At 36.5% G+C, this 20481-nt stretch overlaps 1 protein-coding gene across 1 annotated transcript in view; it reads right to left on the bottom strand.

Annotated features, from left to right (window-relative positions):
- Window positions 1-19917, bottom strand: part of LOC128554211 (kinesin-like protein KIF28P) — a gene marked incomplete at its 5' end in the record, with an annotated part of 43354 nt that extends 23437 nt beyond the window's left edge. The window contains 3 exons of the mRNA XM_053535458.1: window positions 7515-7682; window positions 11645-11914; window positions 19624-19917. Coding sequence (XP_053391433.1) covers window positions 7515-7682; window positions 11645-11914; window positions 19624-19917 — 732 coding nt within the window. The remainder of the gene's footprint in view (window positions 1-7514; window positions 7683-11644; window positions 11915-19623) is intronic.
- Between the last annotated feature and the right edge of the window lie 564 nt (window positions 19918-20481).

Genomic DNA, 20481 nt, shown 5'->3' with positions numbered 1-20481 from the left:
ACCTTGACCTTTGAGCTAGGGGTCTGAAACTTGTGCATGGCACATCGTCTTATTACGAGGTACAATTGTGCCAAGTGATATTAAAATCCCTTCATGGATGGGAGAGTAATGGACCGGACAGGAAAAAAGCCCTGTTGACCTTTGACCTCCAATTGTGACCTTGACCTTTAAGCTAGGGGTCCGGGTTTTGCACAGGACACGTCGTCTCATCATGGGGAACATTTGTGCCAAGTAATAATAAAATCCCTTCATTGATAAGAGAGTTATGGACCGGACACGAAATTGTGGACGGACGGAATGACAGAATGACAGAAAAGTGCATTCCTATAGTCCCCAAAACTGGTTTTCAACCAGTAGGGGACTAATAAAGTATATAAAACCTATATGATATTTTTTTTGTAATGGACCATTTATAATACGGTCAATATTCCATAGGTATATTTTTATTGTTTTCACCTGTACAGATGCACACAGTTAAGAAAAGCAAAACAAGAGGACCATGATGGTCCTGAATCGCTCACCTCTTCCCACATGACCCAGTTTTGAGTATGAAGTCATTATTTGACATAGTGACCTAGTTTTTGAGCTCATGTGACCCAGTTTTGAACTTGACCTAGATATTATCAAGATAAAATTCTGACCAATTTTCATAAAGATCCATTGAAAAATATGGTCTCTAGAGAGGTCACAAGGTCTTTCTATTATTTGACCTATTGGCCTAGTTTTCGAAGGTACGTGACCCTGTTTTGAACTTTATCTAGATATCATCAAGGTGAACATTCTCACTAATTTTCATGAAGATCTCATGAAAAATATGGCCTCTAGAGAGGTCACAAGGTTTTTCTATTTTTATACCTACTGGCCTAGTTTTTGATCGCATGTGACCCAGTTTTGAAACTGACCTAGATATCATCAAGGTGAACATTCAGATCAATTTTCATGAAGATCCATTGAAAAATATGGCCTCTAGAGAGGTCAAAAGATTTTAATAATTTTAGACCTACTGACCTAGTTTTTGACCGCAGTTGACCCAGTTTCAAACTTGACCTAGATATACTCAAGATGAACATTCAGACCAACTTTCATACAGATCCCATGAAAAGTATGGACTCTAGAGAGGTCACAAGGTTTTTTTATTATTTGACCTACTGACCTAGTTTTTTAAGGCACGTGACCCAGTTTCAAACTTGACCTAGATATCATCAAGATGAACACTCAGACCAATTTTCATACAGATCCCATGAAAAATATGGCCTTTAGAGAGGTCACAAGGTTTTTCTATGATTTGACCTACTGACCTAGTTTTTGATGGCACGTGATCCACTTTCAAATCTGACCTAGATATCATCAAGATGAACATTCAGACCAACTTTCATACAGATCCCATGAAAAATATGGCCTCTAGAGAGGTCACAAGGTTTTTCTATTATTTGACCTACTGACCTAGTTTTTGAAGACACATGACCCACTTTCGAACTTGACCTAGATATCATCAAGGTGAACATTCTGACCAATTTTCATGAAGATCTCATGAAATATATGGCCTCTAGAGAGGTCACAGGGTTTTTCTATTTTTAGACCTACTGACCTAGTTTTTGACCGCACGTGACCCAGTTTCGAACCTGACCTAGATATCATCTAGATGAACATTCAGACCAACTTTCATACAGATCTCATGAAAAATATGGCCTTTAGAAAGGTCACAAGGTTTTTCTTTTATTTGACCTACTGACCTAGTTTTTGACGGCACGTGACCCAGTTTCGAACTTGACCTAGATATCATCAAGGTGAACGTTCTGACCAATTTTCATGAAGATCTTGTGAAATATATGGCCTCTAGAGAGGTCACAAGGTTTTTCTATTTTTAGACCTACTGACCTAGTTTTTGACCGCACGTGACCCAGTTTCGAAGCTGACCTAGATATCATCAAGATGAACATTCAGACCAACTTTCATACAGATCCCATGAAAAATATGGCCTTTAGAGAGGTCACAAGGTTTTTCTATTATTTGACCTACTGACCTAGTTTTTGATGGCACGTGACCCAGTTTCGAATTTGACCTAGATATCATCAAGGTGAACGTTCTGACCAATTTTCATGAAGATCTTGTGAAATATTTGGCCTCTAGAGAGGTCACAAGGTTTTTCTATTTTTAGACCTACTGACCTAGTTTTTGATGGCACGTGACCCAGTTTCGAACTTGATCTAGATATCATCAAGGTGAACATTCTGACCAATTTTCATGAAGATCTTACGAAATATATGACCTCTAGAGAGGTCACAAGGTTTTTCTATTTTTAGACCTACTGACCTAGTTTTTGAAGGCACGTGACCCAGTTTCGAACTTGACCTAGATATCATCAAGATGAACATTCTGACCAACTTTCATAAAGATCCAATGAAAAATGTGACCTCTAGAGTGGTCACAAGCAAAAGTTTACGGACGCACGCACGCACGCACGCACGGACGGACGACGGACGACGGACACCGCGCGATCACAAAAGCTCACCTTGTCACTTTGTGACAGGTGAGCTAAAAACAGTAATAATTCAAAATCAAAGTGCAATATTTAGATTTTAATCTTAAAAGAACATCATTTAATTGAACAATGTGATGTAAAAATGTGTATACCATTCTATTTTTGGTTAAAAATAGTAAATTAGTCTCTAAAAGTACAGGTACACAAAGGTACATACAGGTAAATTACTTAATTACACTTTTGTCACAATGTCTTTGAAGTTTATCCCCAAAATATAAACGTGTTGAAAATAACGATTAGTTTCATTTGATATTAAATTGTATTCATTTTCACACAAATATATGTTGAGATAATCGAGTGGCGAGAAATTTTAGGCAATGTCAACTTTTAGATCGCTGTCACTAGTAAAGGGTGGGGTAAGTACATCGCTACATTTTCACGGCCATAACAAGTTTCTATTGCATTCCAGGATTCCTATCCCGTTCGTGTTGGTCTGTATCATAATGTGGCAGATCGTTTGCCACCAGAAACTAAACATCATCTGCACCGAAGCTTCAAAATCTGCTTCAGAATCTGAATTGTCAAAATAAACTTCAACGCTGTCAGCCATTTTTGTTGACTGCCTCGCTTCAAATTTTCTTCCGGTTAATTAATATTCAAAAACAACCTATCATATGATCAATTCTAACCAATGAACAACGGAATTACTCCGGAAAACACCCCTTGATGTACACGTATTAAGTTTTGGTGCATGCGCAGTCGTAATGTTACCTTGGTTACGTGGAATTTTCCCACAGTGTAAAACCAAGTATTCTTGGTTCCTGTACGACAATGTAAACATGTGGGGACCGAGTTAAGCCGGTTCCCAAGTTGTAAGGGTTAAACAACTTTTCTAATATGCGACCAGTGACCAGCACATAAAACAAGCAAAATCTGGTACAATTGTCTGCAAAATACACATACCCCTGATCGTGTGCGAAACTTGAATTTTATCATTTTCACACTGGTTTAGTTCGCGAATATGTTTGTACATGTATATAGAATGATCTGATTGTTTTTAAATGCCACAAAAGGGAGAACTGGGAAAACCATTTGGAACTGGACATATTACTTGCTGCACAGCTATGAAAATGGTTGTCAAATGTCAATTTTTCTTATCTTTTATTAGCCTGGAGCTTTATTAGCTTCATGCTTTGTCAGAAGAAATCCCACTTAATTTGTGCTAATTAGTGTTAATTGGCATTCATCGAGTTTCTGATATTATCAACGCCTTGGGAAATCTGAAGGAGTTTCCATGTCACTACTGATTATCGATTTTCTATAAATAGCCTAAATAACATCTGATCATATTTGCGTTTGTTTGAAATGAAAACGAGGCAATACTGCCGAAAATACGGAAATTTTCGTAGAACAGCAGGTCTGCATTAATATCACATCTTACAACTGGATAGCTGTGACACACATTTAAGTTTATTCTGACATATTCAAAAGTTGTTACAACTTGCTGGAAAAGCTATGGGAGGTTCAAACTGCTATTTGTCTGTGGCCCGGAAATGTTTGGAAACCTTCGTAAGTACACGATTCCAATCTGTCCTTTCCGTGAGAATTCTATTTTTAGTCATGGATTATTGCTTTCAGAAGTTATCATTCTTTACCATACACCCGCATATTTCGGGTGTAACATAGGTGGCGCTGTAGTCGGAAAACAGGTTTCCCCAGGCTGTCAATTTGCAGGTAGAAAAACAAGAGGGCCAAGATGGCCCTAGGTCGCTCACCTGATAAACACACCATAACAGTGTAAACATGTTTGACACAGTGATTTCATGGAAACAAATATTCTGACCAATTTTCATTAAGATTGGATCAAAAATGTGGTCTCTTAAGTGTAAACAAGCATTTTCTTCAATTTGACCTAGTGACCTAGTTTTTGAACTAAGATGACCTATATTCGAATTTGACCTAGATTTGATCAAGGCAATCATTCTGACTAAATTTCATCAACCTCGATTAAAAAATACAGCCTCTATCACATACAAAACGTTTTTCTTTGATTTGACCTAGTGACCTAGTTTTCGACCCCAGATGACCCATTTTCAAAACTGGTCTAGATTTCATCAAGGTTATCATTCTGTCAAAATTTCATGAAGATCAGTTGAAAAATACAGCCTCTATCGCATACACAAGGGTTTTCTTTGATTTGACCTAGTGACCTACTTTTTAACCCCAGATAAGGCATTTTCAACCTCGGCCTAGATTTCATCAAGGTAATCATTCTGACCAAAATTCATGAAGATAAAATGAAAAATACAGCCTCTATTGCATACACAAGGTTTTTCCTTGATTTGACCTAGTGACCTAGTTTTTGACCCCAGGTGACCCATTTTCGAACTTGGCCTAGATTTCATCAAGGTTATCATTCTGACAAAATTTCATGAAGATCAGTTGAAAAATACAGCCTCTATCGCATACATAAGGGTTTTCTTTGATTTGACCTGGTGACCTACTTTTTAACCCCAGATAACCCATTTTCAAACTCGGCCTAGATTTCATCAAGGTAATCATTCTGACCAAAACTCATGAAGATAAAATGAACAAGAGGGCCAAGAGGGCCCTAGGCCGCTCACCTGAGAAACACACCATAACACAACATATTAAACAGAGTAAACATGTTTGACCTAGTGATATCATGGAAAAAAATATTCTGACCAATTATCATTAAAATTGGAGCAAAAATCTTGAGTATAAGTAAGTATTTTCTTTGATTTGACCTAGTGACCTAGTTTTTGATCCCAGATGACCCATATTCGAACTTGACCTAGATTTCATCAAGGCTATCATTCAGACCAAATTTCATGAAGATCAATTGAAAAATACAGCCTCTATTGCATACACAAGGTTTTTCTTTGATTTGACCTAGTGACCTACTTTTTGACCCAAGATGACCCTTTTCAAATTCGGCCTAGATTTCATCAAGGTTATCATTTTGACTTAATTTCAGGAAGATCAATTGAAAAATACAGCCTCTATCGCATATACAAGCTTTTCCTTTGATTTGACCTAGTGACCTAGTTTTTGATCCAGATGACTCATATTCGAACTTGACCTAGACTTCATCAAGGCAATCATTCTGACCAAAATTCATGAAGATTAATTGAAAAATACAGCCTCTATCGCATACACAAGGTTTTTCTTTTATTTGACCTAGTGACCTAGTTTTTGACCACAGATGACCCATATTTAAACTTGGCCTAGATTTCATCAATATAATCATTCTGACCAAAATTCATGAAGCTTAATTGAAAAATACAGCCTCTATCGCATACACAAGGTTTTTCTTTGATTTAACCTAGTGACCTAGTTTTTGAACCCAGATGACCCATTTTCAAACTTGGCCTAGATTTCATCAAGTAATCATTCTGACCAAAATTCATGAAGATTAATTGAAAAATACAGCCTCTATCGCATACACAAGGTTTTTCTTTGATTTGACCTAATGACCTAGTTTTTGACCACAGATGATCCATTTTCAAACTCGGCCTAGATTTCATCAAGGTAATCATTCTGACCAAATTTCATGAAGATCGGTCGAAAAATACAGCCTCTATCGCATACACAAGCTAAATGTTGACAGACGACAGACGCCGGACATCGAGAGATCACAAAAACTCACCTGAGCATTGCTCAGGTGAGCTAAAAATACAGCCTCTATCGCATACAGAAGGTTTTTCTTTGATTTGATCCAGTGACCTAGTTTTTGACCCCGGGTGACCCATTTTCGAACTTGGCCTAGATTTCATCAAGGTAATCACTCTGACAAAATTTCATGAAGATCAATTGAAAAATACAGCCTCTATCGCATACACAAGGTTTTTCCTTGATTTGACCTAGTGACCTAGTTTTTGACCCCGGATGACCCATTTTCAAACTTGGCCTAGATTTCATCAAGGTAATTATTCTGACCAAAATTCATGAAGATCAATTGAAAAATACAGCCTCTATCGCAAACACAAGGTTTTTCCTTGATTTGACCTAGTGACCTAGTTTTTGACCCCGGGTGACCCATTTTCAAACTCGGCCTAGATTTCATCAAGGTAATTATTCTGACCAAAATTCATGAAGATAAAATGAAAAATACAGCCTCTATTGCATACACAAGGTTTTTCTTTGATTTGACCTAGTGACCTAGTTTTTTTAACCCAGATGACCCATTTTCAAACTTGGCCTAGATTTCATCAAGGTAATCATTCTGACAAAATTTCATGAAGATCAATTGAAAAACACAGCCTCTATCGCATACACAAGGTTTTTCCTTGATTTGACCTAGTGACGTAGTTTTTGAACCGAGATGACCCATTTTCGAACTCGGCCTAGATTTCATCAAGGTAATCATTCTGACCAAAATTCATGAAGATCAGTTGAAAAATACAGCCTCTATCGCATACACAAGCTAAATGTTGACGGACGACAGACAGACGACAGACGACGGACGCTGGACATCGGCGATCAGAAAAACTCACCTGAGCATTGCTCAGGTGAGCTAAAAAGTTAGAAATTGTCAGACTGAATTCCTAGGGTAATCTTTTATAGATACTGATATATTTCCATTGTAGAACTGATCATTATGAGAGTGTAACTGCTTGTTCTGTGATGATAAATGATTGTCTTTAGTAGAAGTAGGAGAAAATCAGAGATCTTAAAGTCATTTATCACAGATGTCTTTATGTAATTCAGTTAACTGAATGGACATCAAAAGCGACACTGTACCTGGTCTTAATAATCACGTTTGCATTAATTTTAGAGACATTTGATAAATTTCAATGAAATGAATATGTTTAAAATAATTATTTTTGCAACTGAGCACAAAGGGACATTCATAATCTGGTATTTTACCGAATTGAATTAAGAGACCATCCTTTTTAGTGACCACATTTTTTGTAGCCTTTGGGTGGTTGTTTAATAAAATATCTACTACATTTGAAAATAATTTTAGTACTTCAACCTAACAAAACACAAGAATAACATTTCATGATACCTGCATCCTTCTTTCTTTAGCTGCCAGTCTTTCATATTTCCTTTGTAGTAACAAAACTTCTGTCTTCAGGTGTGACTGATCTGAGGCATGATCTAAGGCAAAATGTGTGTTACGTCGTGCCATGCCAACACTTGATGGTGCTTCTCCAAGATCCATTTGTCTTAGTTCCTGAAGATTAATTCAAATCTTTAACATCAAAATAACAAGAGGGCCATGATGGCCCTATATCACTCACCTGAGTCTAGTTGCTTGCTTAAACAGTTAAAAAGTTTCTACTGAATATATACAGGCAGGTGGTGGGTGTTGGGGAGGAGGTGGGGTAGATGTGGGATAAGACATTGGGGGAATGATATGATATGACAATCTGTCTTATGACTAGATGACTATATGACTAGATCCACTGGTTCTTTCTTTATAACAAACAAGAAACTATTTTTGAAAAAAGGTGCATGCCCCTCATACAGCTTCATCTGAATGGAAGTGTTAACTAATATGTAATATTTGGGTAAATGTTTTGTCAAAGTTTTTAAAACTGCATGTGATGGTCACCCTCTGAGTTTGTACTTAATATAATACAAGCAAAACCAACTTTCATTTCAATATCACAAACTTAAGTAACTGTGAAGACAAATGGTTATTAGATGCCATCTGTCTGTCCACCCACCCAAAAACCTGCTCAATGACATAGCAAATCTAACTAGAGCAATCACTGATGGTGATGAATACCCACTGCACGCACTGACAGAGTACATTGCAATTTGACACACACATGATTGCATAATTATGTGGACTCTATGTATATAGTATAGTAACAAAAAAACAAAGTCCCATAACTCTGCAGAATATTTTTCTGAAAAAACCTAACACGCACAAGTAAAGTTGGTACTGATCACTTGTGTGAAGTTTCATTAAATTGTATGCAATGCTTCTGGAGATTAGGTGAGCACAAGATTGCATATGCAGACCCTATGTATTTAGCATATTAACAAACAAGAGAGGTCACAAGAGACAGCGCACTCGACTATTTCGATGCTGGATAGTGAAACTGGGTACATCTGAGAAAGATGAAGCTGTCGCTGGAGAAATAAGATCATTATAACAGGAACATAATTCATGGAAAACTTCTGCAAAAGTAATGCACCATGTGTCATATTAGGTGGCAACTGATTCAGAATAACTATTTTAAGTTTTAATCAAATCTATTTAGTAATACTGGAGATAAAGCAAAAGTGCATCACAACTTGAACCGGAAATTCTATTAGTAAAAAGAGGGCATAACTCAGAACGTACTGGTGCCAGCATTATCGAACTTGTGTTGTATGATGTGAGTGATGATGTGGTACAACCACTTTAAGTTTGAATAAATCCATTTAGTAACAGCAGAGATATAAAAAGCATCAAAATTAAAATAATTCTAAGTAAAAAGGGGATGTAACTCATAAAACATTTGTGCCAGAGTGACTGACCTTGTGCCATATGATGAGGATGATGATCTGGAAAAACTAATTCAAGTTTTAATCAAATTCATTAAGTAATGACAAAGATATAGTGGAAGTGCACCACAATTAACCTGATTTATTTATTTATTTGGGTTTTACGGCGCACCAACACAGTATAGGTTATATGGCGCCAAACAGGACTGCAAATTTTGGTACCACATCTCATATACATCGAAAAAAAAAAACATGAGGTATGGAATCAAAATTTGCATACCTGCTGGAATCACAGAGTTACTGCAAAACCAAGTGTTAAGACTCTATTAGTCACCTCTTACGATCATGCAAGGGTAAGGCAGTGGTTCCAATTTTTTTCATACACAGATCGTCCCAGAACCACATGGGGCAAAATTAACCTGAAATTCTAAGTAAAATGGGGGCATAATTCATGAAATATTTTTGGAAGAGTTATGGCCCTTGTATCATATGATGTGGATGATGATGTAGTACAACTAATCTAAGTTTGAATCAAATCCACAGCGATAAAGTGAAAGTGCATCAAAATTTTAACCTGAAATTTTAAGTACAAAAGGGGATAACTCATAAAATACAGGTATCACAGTTACGACCCTTGTGTCAAATGATGTAGGTGGTGATGATGAACAATTATTTTAAGTTTGAATCAAATCCCTTGTGAAATAACAGAGATATAGTGAAAATACATCAAAATTAACACAAAATTCTAAGTAAAAAAGGGGGCATAATTCATGAAAAATTGGTGCCAGAGTTATGGACCTTGTGTCATATGATGTGGGTGATGATGTGGAACAAACAATAGTTTGAATCAAATCAATTTAGTAATAACTGAGATAAAGTGAAAGTGCACCAAAACTTTAACCTGAAATTCTAAGTAAAAAGGGGGGATAATTCATGAAATATTGGTGCCTGAGTTATGACCCCTGTGCCATATGATGTGGGTGATGATGAGGAACAACTATTTAAAGTTTGAAGCAAATCCATCTAGTAATAACAAAGATAAAGAGAAAGTGCATCAAAACTTTAACCAAAGTGTGGACGCGGAAGGACGCTTACCTGATTGAGTAGGACAAGAACGAAGTCCAATAACTCTGCAGAATATTCATCTAAAAGAACATTACATGCACCATGCACAAGTAGGGTTGGTACTGATTACTTGTGCGAGTATTTTAAGTAGGAGTCTACCCGGCTGTGAAAATTCCAAAGGTTTCCATGGAATGTCTGTGATTTTCCATGGAAGTCCGGACTCAAGAGTATTCAGACAAACTTTCCAGAGCTGGATATGGAATACTGCTGAAAACTGCGGAAAAATGTCAAGGGATTTCCAGAGTACTTTCCACAAACAATTTTCCAGAGTGATTCCACGGACGTCCGTGAACAATTTTCCAGAGTTATTCCACAGTCATCCAAGAAGTTCTGCTGACAGTATTATTCAATAGCAATAAACGTTATCTATTAGACATTTTTGCAGTACCTGTATAGTGAGCAATAACACTTCAGTACAAGCAATATGATTTTATTGCATGTGATCACTTTTGCAATTTCAAACACTATATGATATATATGAACATGGAAAATGAAAGTGACCGATTAGAATATTTTTTAAGCATACATGTGAACAAAGATTAGTTACACTTAAATAATGATGAAATCATTCAAAGAAAGTACCTAATTTAAGTCATCTGTTTTCAATATGCATGTTATTTATAAAATCTTTGTGAAACCTTTGGTTACTTTAGCATTCATTGTTTTATGCTATGTAATGACTGATAAAACAAGATACATGCATGTGTTAATTAGCATAATTACCAATGTATGTATTGTTTCATTGATCAATTATGTAAACAAACTTACTTGAACAATTTACAGAATCCTCAATATTAGCACTGAACTGAATTACCCCACATAATAAAGTTTCACTAATTTCTACACAACTTGTTAATATCAGACTTCCAGTTACACATTTTGAAAATTCCTCTGTAAGATCAGTTGATTTAATTGGCTTAACTTGATCACATGGTATTCCCAGTCTGATGCTTATTATATTTCTGATGTGTTTAAAATCCCTTAGAAAATGACAAGAGTTATTTTCCAGAGTTAAATGACCATGGCAGAATTCTTTCTAAGTGCTACATTTCCGCAGTGTCCGTGAACATTCCATGAACATTTTTAAAGATGTCCAGAGTAATTTCCAGAGATGTCCGTGAAAAATATTTGCAATCAATCCGGACATGTTATGTAACAGGTGACTTTTCCATACTATTCCATGGAAAGTACATGTAGGTAAGTTTTGTATTTGTCTGCAGTTTTTCCACAGTCACTTTGGAATATGTACAGCCGGGTAATCAAGAGATTTAGGCACATACAAGATTGCATATGCAGATTCTATGTATATAGTATAGTGACAAAAATCAAAGTCCCGTAACTCTGCAATTTTTTTTCTGAAAGAATCTAACATGCACCATGCACAACTATGTACTGTTGTTACTGATCATTTGTGTGAAGTTTCATAAAATTGTGTCAAGGGGATGAGGAGAGTTGGTGCGCACAAGATTGTGTCTACAGACAAACCAGTATACACCTCTTATAACTTTGTTGTTTGGGGGTACAATAAGCAGGTTTTCAATATTGAAAAAATATGGTAAATTCAGTACTTACTCGTGTTGAATATTTCAGCAGTTTGGGATCTGGTGTTGCATCTTCTTGAGTACCATACACTAGGAATGTTATACATCCAGATTCAAAAAACTCCAAATGTTCCTTTGTTACTTTACTGAATGTAAATACTTTTGTATGCTTTATATTTGGTTTGAGTGTATTTTTTATTAGTGTTGTCTCCGTTAATTTCTCATCCTTATATACACGATATTTCACTTGTATTCCTTTTGAAAAACGTGTCTTGTAAATTTCAGCACTCTGAACTGTCACCTAAAATGTACAAAAAACATTTATGTCACTTATCTGCTTAACTAACAATGCATCAGATACATTTTCATAGTTTTAGACAAACATTGCTGCCAACATTGAGCATTAGGTGAGCATAACTAGGTAAGTCAACAAGAGTTTTCAGGAAACAGCATGTCAGACTATTTCATTGCTAGATACTGAAATAGTGCACATCTAAGGAAACTTGAGCTATTGCTAGAGTGATTAATGTTGGCAAGTCCATTAAGTAACTTGAACTGTCACAGGAATGACTTATACCCCCACCATACGGTCTTGTCACAGAATGGCAACCATAAGAAATTTTAAAAATACTTAGACTAGTATAAAAACTTATTTAAAAAAAAAATTTACTTGTCTTTCGAGTATTTCATCTTGGGCTTCCGTGGCACATATAAGTCATACTAGTATATGTGCCCAGGATGAGGGATGTGGTAAATATAAAAATCTCTAATATTAGAGATACACTAAAAATGATTACAACAAGAGCTGTCACTAATGGTGACAAATGCCCCCGCATCGCCTTGACCTTCAAACCTGGTGGCCTTTACCTTTGACCTAGAGACCCCAAAGTCAGCAGGGGTTGTGTACTCAATAAGAACTATCATCAGTGATGTCTGAAGGTCCTAGGTGCAGTGGTTCATGAGTAAAGTGCCTTCATGCAAAAAGTTAACCTTGTTATGAATGAACGGACGTTCCTACATATGGATACTTATGTGACTACTCTTTTGTTCTCTCTATTGTTCTTTTAGCCACATAAAAGAAAAATAGCCACATAAAAGCCTTACGGAATGAATGACATCAAAGAAAAAGTAGTTACCTATTGTTCCTATAGCCACCTAAGTATGTAAATGTGAGCTCGAACAAACTAACGGATGGACAGTTCAAAAATAATATGCCTCCTTTTGGGGGCATAAAAAAGTGTCTTACTGACACAGGTTACTGCAGAAAAATGTCTTTACTTTTTACAAAGGACTAATAATAAAAAAGTTAGGAAAATACCTAAAATATTGAAAATCTAAAAATAGAATTTCTAAAAATAGACTAATTCTTGGAATTTAAAGGGAAGTAACTCAGTACAAAAGTTTCCTAAAGATCATCAAGATTAACATTCTGACCAAGTTTCATTAAGATATGGTCATAAACGTTGCCTCTAGTGTTAACAAGCTTTTCCTTTGATTTTTGACTCTGTGACCTAATTTTTGACCCGACATTATCCAGATTCGAGCTTGACCTAAAGATCATAAAGTTTAACATTCTGACTAAGTTTCATGAAGATAAAGTCATAAATATGGCCCCTAGTGTTAACAAGCTTTTCCTTTGATTTGACCTAGTGACCTAGTTTTTGACCCCACTTGACCTAGATTTGAAAATGACCTACAAATCATCAAGATAAACATTCTGACCAAGTTTCATTAAGATATGGTCATAAATGTTGCCTCAAAAGTGTTAACTAGCTTTTCCTTAGATTTGACCCCATGACCTAGTTTTTGACCTGACATGATCCAGATTCGAACTTGACCTAAAGATCATCAAGTTTAACGTTTTGACTAAGTTTCATGAAGATACAGTCATAAATGTGGCCTCTAGAGTGTTAACAAGTTTTTCCTTTGATCTCACCTAGTGACCTAGTTTTTAACTCCATCTGACCCAGATTTGAACTTGACCTATATTTCATCAAGATTAACATTTTGACCTTTATTTATTTTTTTTGTTGTGTTTAAAGTCGCACCGACACAATTTAGGTCATATGGCGACATTCCAGCTTTGATGGTGGAGGAAGACCCCAGGTGCCCCTCCATGCATTATTTCATCATGAGCGGGCACCTGGGTAGAACCACCGACCTTCCGTAAGCCAGCTGGATGGCATCCTCATAACATTTTGACCAAGTTTCATTAAGATAGTGTAAACTAGCTTTTCCTTTGATTTGACCCGGTGACCTAGTTTTTGATCCTACATGACCCAGATTCAAACTGGACCTTGAGATCATCAAGATTAACATTCTGACAAAGTTTCATGAAGATACAGTCATACATGTGGCCTCTACAGTGTTAACAAGCTTTTCATTTGATTTGACCTGGTGACCTAGTTTTTGACCACAGATGACCCAATATCAAACAGGTCCAAGATTTTATTAAGGGTAACATTCTGACCAAGTTTCATTAAGACTGGGCCAAAAATATGACCTCTATAGTGTTAACAAGCTTTTCCTTTGATTTGACCTGGTGACCTAGTTTTTGACCACAGATGACCCAATATCAAATTCATCCAAGATTTTATCGAGGGTAACATTCTGACCAAGTTTCATTAAGATTGGGCCAAAAATGTGACCTCTAGAGTGTTAACAAGCTTTTCCTTTGATTTGACCTGGTGACCTAGTTTTTGAACCCAGATAACCCAATATCAAATTCATCCAAGATTTTATTAAGGGTAACATTCTGACCAAGTTTCATTAAGATTGGGCCAAAATTGTGGCCTCTAGAGCGTTTACAGTCAAATTGTTGACGACAGACGGACGGACGACGGACACAGGGCGATCACAAAAGCTCACCTTTGAGCACTTTGTGCTCAGGTGAGCTAAAAAGGTTACTTAACTTTGGCTCTAAGCCAATCAGAATGATATATAGTGAAAATGCATCAAAATTAACTTTAAACTAGAGCTACTTTTGAGAAAAGCGCATGTCTCCCACAACTGCCTAATCATCTAAACACTAAGTCAGTGTTTTTATACTGTTTAGTCACAACAAATATACCTTTGAAGAGTAAAATGGCTGATTTTCAGTAATTCAAGGGCCATAATTCTGAAGTGCCTATGCCAATTTTGCTAGTTATTGAACCTGGGAGAGGAATTATGGTCATACACATTTTGTTTAAGTTTGGTGAAGATCGGATAAAAAATGTTTGACTTGGAGTGCGGACAAGATGAATGGTTTTTGGTGCATGTTTGAGAATGAAGACTTCAGCATTTTTATGAGTCTAGGTGACTCATTAGTTATTGTCAAGGGTCATAATTCCGAAGTGTCTTAACTGATTTGGCTAGTTATCGAACTTGGCAGAGGTCTTATTTGCAAACACATTTTGTTCGAGTTTGGTGAAGATCAGATACGAAATGTTTGACTTAGAGTGCAGACAAGATGAATGGTTTCTGGTGCATGTTTGAGAATGAAGACTTCAGCATTTTTATGCATCTAGGTGATTCATAAATTATTGTCAAGGGCCATAATTCCTAAGTGTCTTGGCCGATTTAGCTAGTTATCGAACTTGGCTGAGGTCTTATGGTCAAACACATTTTGTTCAAGTTTGGTGAAGATCGGATACGAAATGTTTGACTTAGAGTGCAGACAAGATGAATGGTTTCTGGTGTATGTTAGAGAATGAAGACCAGCATTTTTATGCATCTAGGTGATTCATAAATTATTGTCAAGGGCCATAATTCCGAAGTGTCTTGGCCGATTTAGCTAGTTATCGAACTTGGCTGACGTCTTATGGTCAAACACATTTTGTTTAAGTCTGGTGAAAATCGGATGAGAAATGTTCGACTTAAGAGTGTGGACAAGCTTTGTGACAGACACACACACAGACAGACAGACAGACCGGAGTAAATCAATATGTCTCCCACACCACTGTGTGGTGGGAGACATAATTCTAAGTAAAAGGGGGCATAATTCATGAAAAATTGGTGTAAAAGTAATGCACCTTGTGTCACATGATGTGGGTGATGTCAGGTGGAACATCTATTTTAAGTCAAAATCAATTCCATTTAGTAATAACTGAGATAGAGTGAAAATGCAACAAAATTAACCTTAAATTCTAAGTAAAAGGGGGCATAATTAATGAAAAATTGGTGTCAGAGTTATGCATCTTGTGTCAAATGATGTGGGTGATAAGGTGGAACATCTATTTTAAGTCTGAATCAAATCCATTTAGTAACAAGAGGACCATGATGGTCCTGAATTGCTCACCTGTTCCCATATGACAAGGTTTTTCTATTATTTGACCTATTGACCTAGTTTTCATAGGTAAATAACCCTGTTTTGAATTTGACCTAGATATCATCACAGTAAAAATTCTCACTAATTTTCATGAAGATCTATTGAAAAATATGGCCTCTAGAGATGTCACAAGGTTTTTCTATTTTTATACTTACTGGCCTAGTTCTTGACCGCATGTGACCCAGTTTCGAAACTGACCTAGATATCGTCAAGGTGAACATTCAGACCAATTTTCATGAAGATCCATTGAAAAATATGGCTTCTAGAGAGGTCAAAAGATTTTTCTAATTTTAGACCTACTGAGTTTTTGACCGCAGTTGACCCAATTTCAAACTTGACCTAGATATCATCAAGATGAACATTCAGAACAACTTTGATACAGATCCCGTGAAAAGTATGGCCTCTATAGAGGTCAAAAGGTTTTTTTATTATTTGACCTACTGACCTAGTTTTTGATGACACGTGGCCCAGTTTCAAACCTGACCTAGATATCATCAAGGTGAACATTCTGACCAATTTTCATGAAGATCCATTCAAGGGTATGGCCTCTAGAGAGGTCACAAGGTTTTTCTATTTTAAGATCTACTGACCTAGTTTTTGATTGCAGTTGACCCAGTTTCAAACCTGAACTATATATCAAGATAAACATTCAGACCAACTTTCATACAGATCCCATGAAAAATATGGCCTCTAGAGAGGTCACAAGGTTTTTCTATTATTTGACCTAATGACCTATTTTTGGACCGCACGTGACCCAGTTTCAAGCTTGACTTAGATATCATCAAGGTGAACATTCTGACCAATTTTCATGAAGATCTATTGAAAAATATGGCCTCTAGGGAGGTCACAAGGATTTTCTATTTTTAGACCTACTGACCTAGTTTTGGACCCAGTTGACCCAGTTTCAACTGTATTAGTATCAATTAATTCTTGTAAGCAGTATTGATGCTAGACGAAACGGTCCCATTTGGTTAACCAAGAGATGGCCCATATAGAGCAACTAAAGTCCAAAATGAGGTCAAGGTCAAGGTCAAACTGAGGTCAGGTGATGTCTGAAGATGAGGAATGGTCACAGGTTGCATCTGCATTAGTATCAAGTAATTCTAGTAAGAGGTATTGATGCTAGACAAAATGGTCCTATTTGGTTAACCTCGTACAGACGGACAAATGAACGGATGGACAGACAAGACAATCACTATATGCCTCCCGCATCAGTAGATGCCGGGGGTATAAAAATCTATACAATATAAGTCCACATAAAACTCTTTACCAGATACAGATAGGTCAAAATACACCTAAACATTGGATGTAACATGCATGTGGTACCACAGAAAAGTGGTCTCGATTTTTCTCTACAGCCAGTAATAAAGAAGTTACAATATAAGTTATTTATAGTAAAAATAACAGGAAATAATTCTAAAAACAAGGGTGCCTCATGGTGGTGAACATTTGTGCCAAGTTACATCAAAATCCCTCCATGCATGAAGAAGAAATGCTCCGGACAAGGTAAAGTCTTGAATTTGACCTCTAAGTGTGACCTTGACATTAGAACTAGGAACCTGGTTCTTGTGCATTACAATCCGTCTCATAGTGGTTAACATGTGTGCAAAGTCACATCAAAATCCCTCCATGCATTAAAAGAAATGCTCCAGACAAAGTCATTCTTGTATCTGACCTTTGGCCTCCAAGTGTGACCTTGACCTTATACCTAGGGACCTGGTTCTTGTGCATGACACTCAAGTGCCCAGTAATATTAAAAACCCTTTAAGGATTGTTGAGTTGCAGACTGGACAGGAAAAAAACCCTTTTGGCCTTTGACTTTCAAGTGCGACCTTGACATTTCAGCTATAGGCCCGTGTTTTGCAAAAGACACGTTGTCTCATCCAGGGGACTATTTTTGCCAACTGACATTTATATCATGGTTTGCATGACAAAGTCCGGACAGGAAAAAATCCTATTTCTGGATGTTGTCCATGACACATCGTCTCCTCATGGGGAACATTTGTGTCAAGTAATATTGTAATCTCTTGATGGATAACAGAGTTCTGGACCAGACAGGAAAAAACCCTGTTGACCTTTGACTCCCAATTGTGACCATGACTTTTAAGCTAGGGGTGCGGGTTTTGCGCATGACACATTGTCTCATCATGGGGAACATTTGTATCAAGTAACACTGTAATCCCTTGATGGACAACAGAGTTCTGGACGGGACAGGAAAAAAAAAACCTGTTGACCTTTGACCTCCAATTATGACCTTGACCTTTGAGCTAGGGGTCCAGGTTTTGTGCATGACACATTGCCTCATCATGGGGAACATTTGTGCCAAGTAAAATTAAAATCCCTTCATGAATGACAGAGTTATGGACCGGACACGAAACAGACCCTGTTCATGCCATGTTAACATTTGACTGCCAAGTGTGACCTTAACCTTTGAGCGAGGGGTCTGAAAATTTTACATGACACATTGTCTTATTATGAAGTACATTTGTGCAAAGTAATATTAAAATCCCTTCATGGAGGGCAGTTATGGACCAGACAGGGAAAAAGCCCTGTTGACCTTTGATCTCCAACTGTGACCTTGACTTTTAACCCAGGGGTCTGGGTTTTGCGCATGACACGTCGTCTCATCATGGGGGACATTTGTGCCAAGTAATATTAAAATCCCTTAATGAATGACAGAGTTATGGACCAGACACGAAATTGCTGACGGACGGAAAAGCGCATTCCTATAGTCCCCGAAACTGGTTTTCAACCAGTAAAGGACTAATAAAACTAGTTATTACATGATAACAATAAATATGCCAGTCAGAATCATTTCTGCCTGTACATGGTTATAACAGCATGCACATTATTTGACTTGTTTGGAATCATTGGGTAATACAGCTTATCTTCTAATTCTTGGTCAAATACTTAACAGGTTATTATACAGGGCTGACCTTGACTATTGGCAAATGAAGCGAGGTATTGACCTGACAGTTTCAGCCCAAAGGCCAGTACCAGTCTATGCAAATATTGCCTTAAGGCAACCCAGCCCTTTTTTATAACCTTTTAATTGCGTATGTTCCACTATACTGAATTAATTGAAAACAAAACTGAAATATTTTTATGCTGTTCAGCATTACCAGATGTTCCTGTAGTGCTTGAGAAAGTCAATGTTGTCTGATGATGCTAACATTTATTATAAATTCATGCATTCTAGGGCAGTAGTTTCTTATGGCAGCCTCATCTAACTATGCTAGAATAGGAAGCTAGCAGAATTATGTTAACTGACCTTATTTTCTTTTGTAAAATAACAGTTTGTAGATACCTTTCAGCCTGTAAATGTGAAATATTGACAATTGACACACCATGGCAGCTAACATGGAAAATAATACAATTAAGCCCCATGCTGCTCACAGTGAACCTTTGTTACTATATTTAGTAACACAAGAGTAACATAATTATGCAATAAGGTATCTTATTTCCCAAGAAGTGCAAATTTATGCTACCATATTTTTCTGGCAAGAGAGATTATATCTCAAACTATTATATCTCAAACTATCATATCAATAAACATGACTTCATTTTGTGTTATCATGTCCAATAATATAACATGTATGTCATCAGTTTGGACCTAATAAAGGTCCATTATGAAATCAGACTGATGTTTATTAACATTTAATTACTGTATATGTACACATTTTAATCAAGCTGGAAACTACCTTAAAGTGATATGGTTTATCCAACAGTTCATGTGGATCATCAACAAATGCATCTTCCTCCAACTGTTTGCCATCTTTTTGGCACGGGGTCACATGCACCTTAATAAATCCCTCCTCCTGGCCTTTGTAATCTGTGATTGTTATTTTGTCATCAAAGTCGAGTGCGTAAGAGAGTGATTGCAAGAAAACATTGGCTGAACCAATCAAAACATCTTCTGTCGGCTCCCAAAATGGATCCTCTTCTTTTGGTATTTTTGAAATGTCTTCACCATCCAAAAACTTTTGGTATAAGTCCTTAATAGCAAAAGAATATTTTCATATTAATCAAGGAAAGTTACTCTACTGTAATTAACTGTACTGTTTTACCTTTTTTGATTTATTTAAAGTATTTTACACAATGAGAAAGTGATATAATATAAGAAGCAAATAAAACAGATGTTTTTTGCCATGTACAGTACTTTAACTACATGCAAGTGTAAGACGCTTTCTGTGAGACTGAAATTAGAAAATGGCATCCAAATTATAGATATAATAGTATCAATCTTACTTCTTATTCTTTAAAACAAATTTAATGTCTGTTTTGAAGCTGTATATTCCATATCTCTACAATGTAAAGGAATGTTTTGAAGAGTTTTTAAATGAAAACAGAAATTTAGAAAGAACTTTTTTTACAGGTGCAAAAACTGAAGACAAAATAAACTGGACCTAATTTATCAATGTAAGCATACAAACTAGTAAAAAATAATCAGACAATTTAGGAAATAACACTGCAACAAATGCAAATGTTTAGCACAGCTTACTTCTGGTATCTATATGGATTCATAAGGAATGGAGAAACATTCCCTGGCATTGTAGAGA

The sequence above is a fragment of the Mercenaria mercenaria genome, unplaced genomic scaffold (genome assembly GCF_021730395.1).
Source record: "Mercenaria mercenaria strain notata unplaced genomic scaffold, MADL_Memer_1 contig_4835, whole genome shotgun sequence".
Lineage (NCBI taxonomy): Eukaryota > Metazoa > Mollusca > Bivalvia > Venerida > Veneridae > Mercenaria > Mercenaria mercenaria.
The sequence above is the reverse complement of the archived record's forward strand: the minus strand, read 5'-3'. Positions and strand labels throughout refer to the sequence as shown.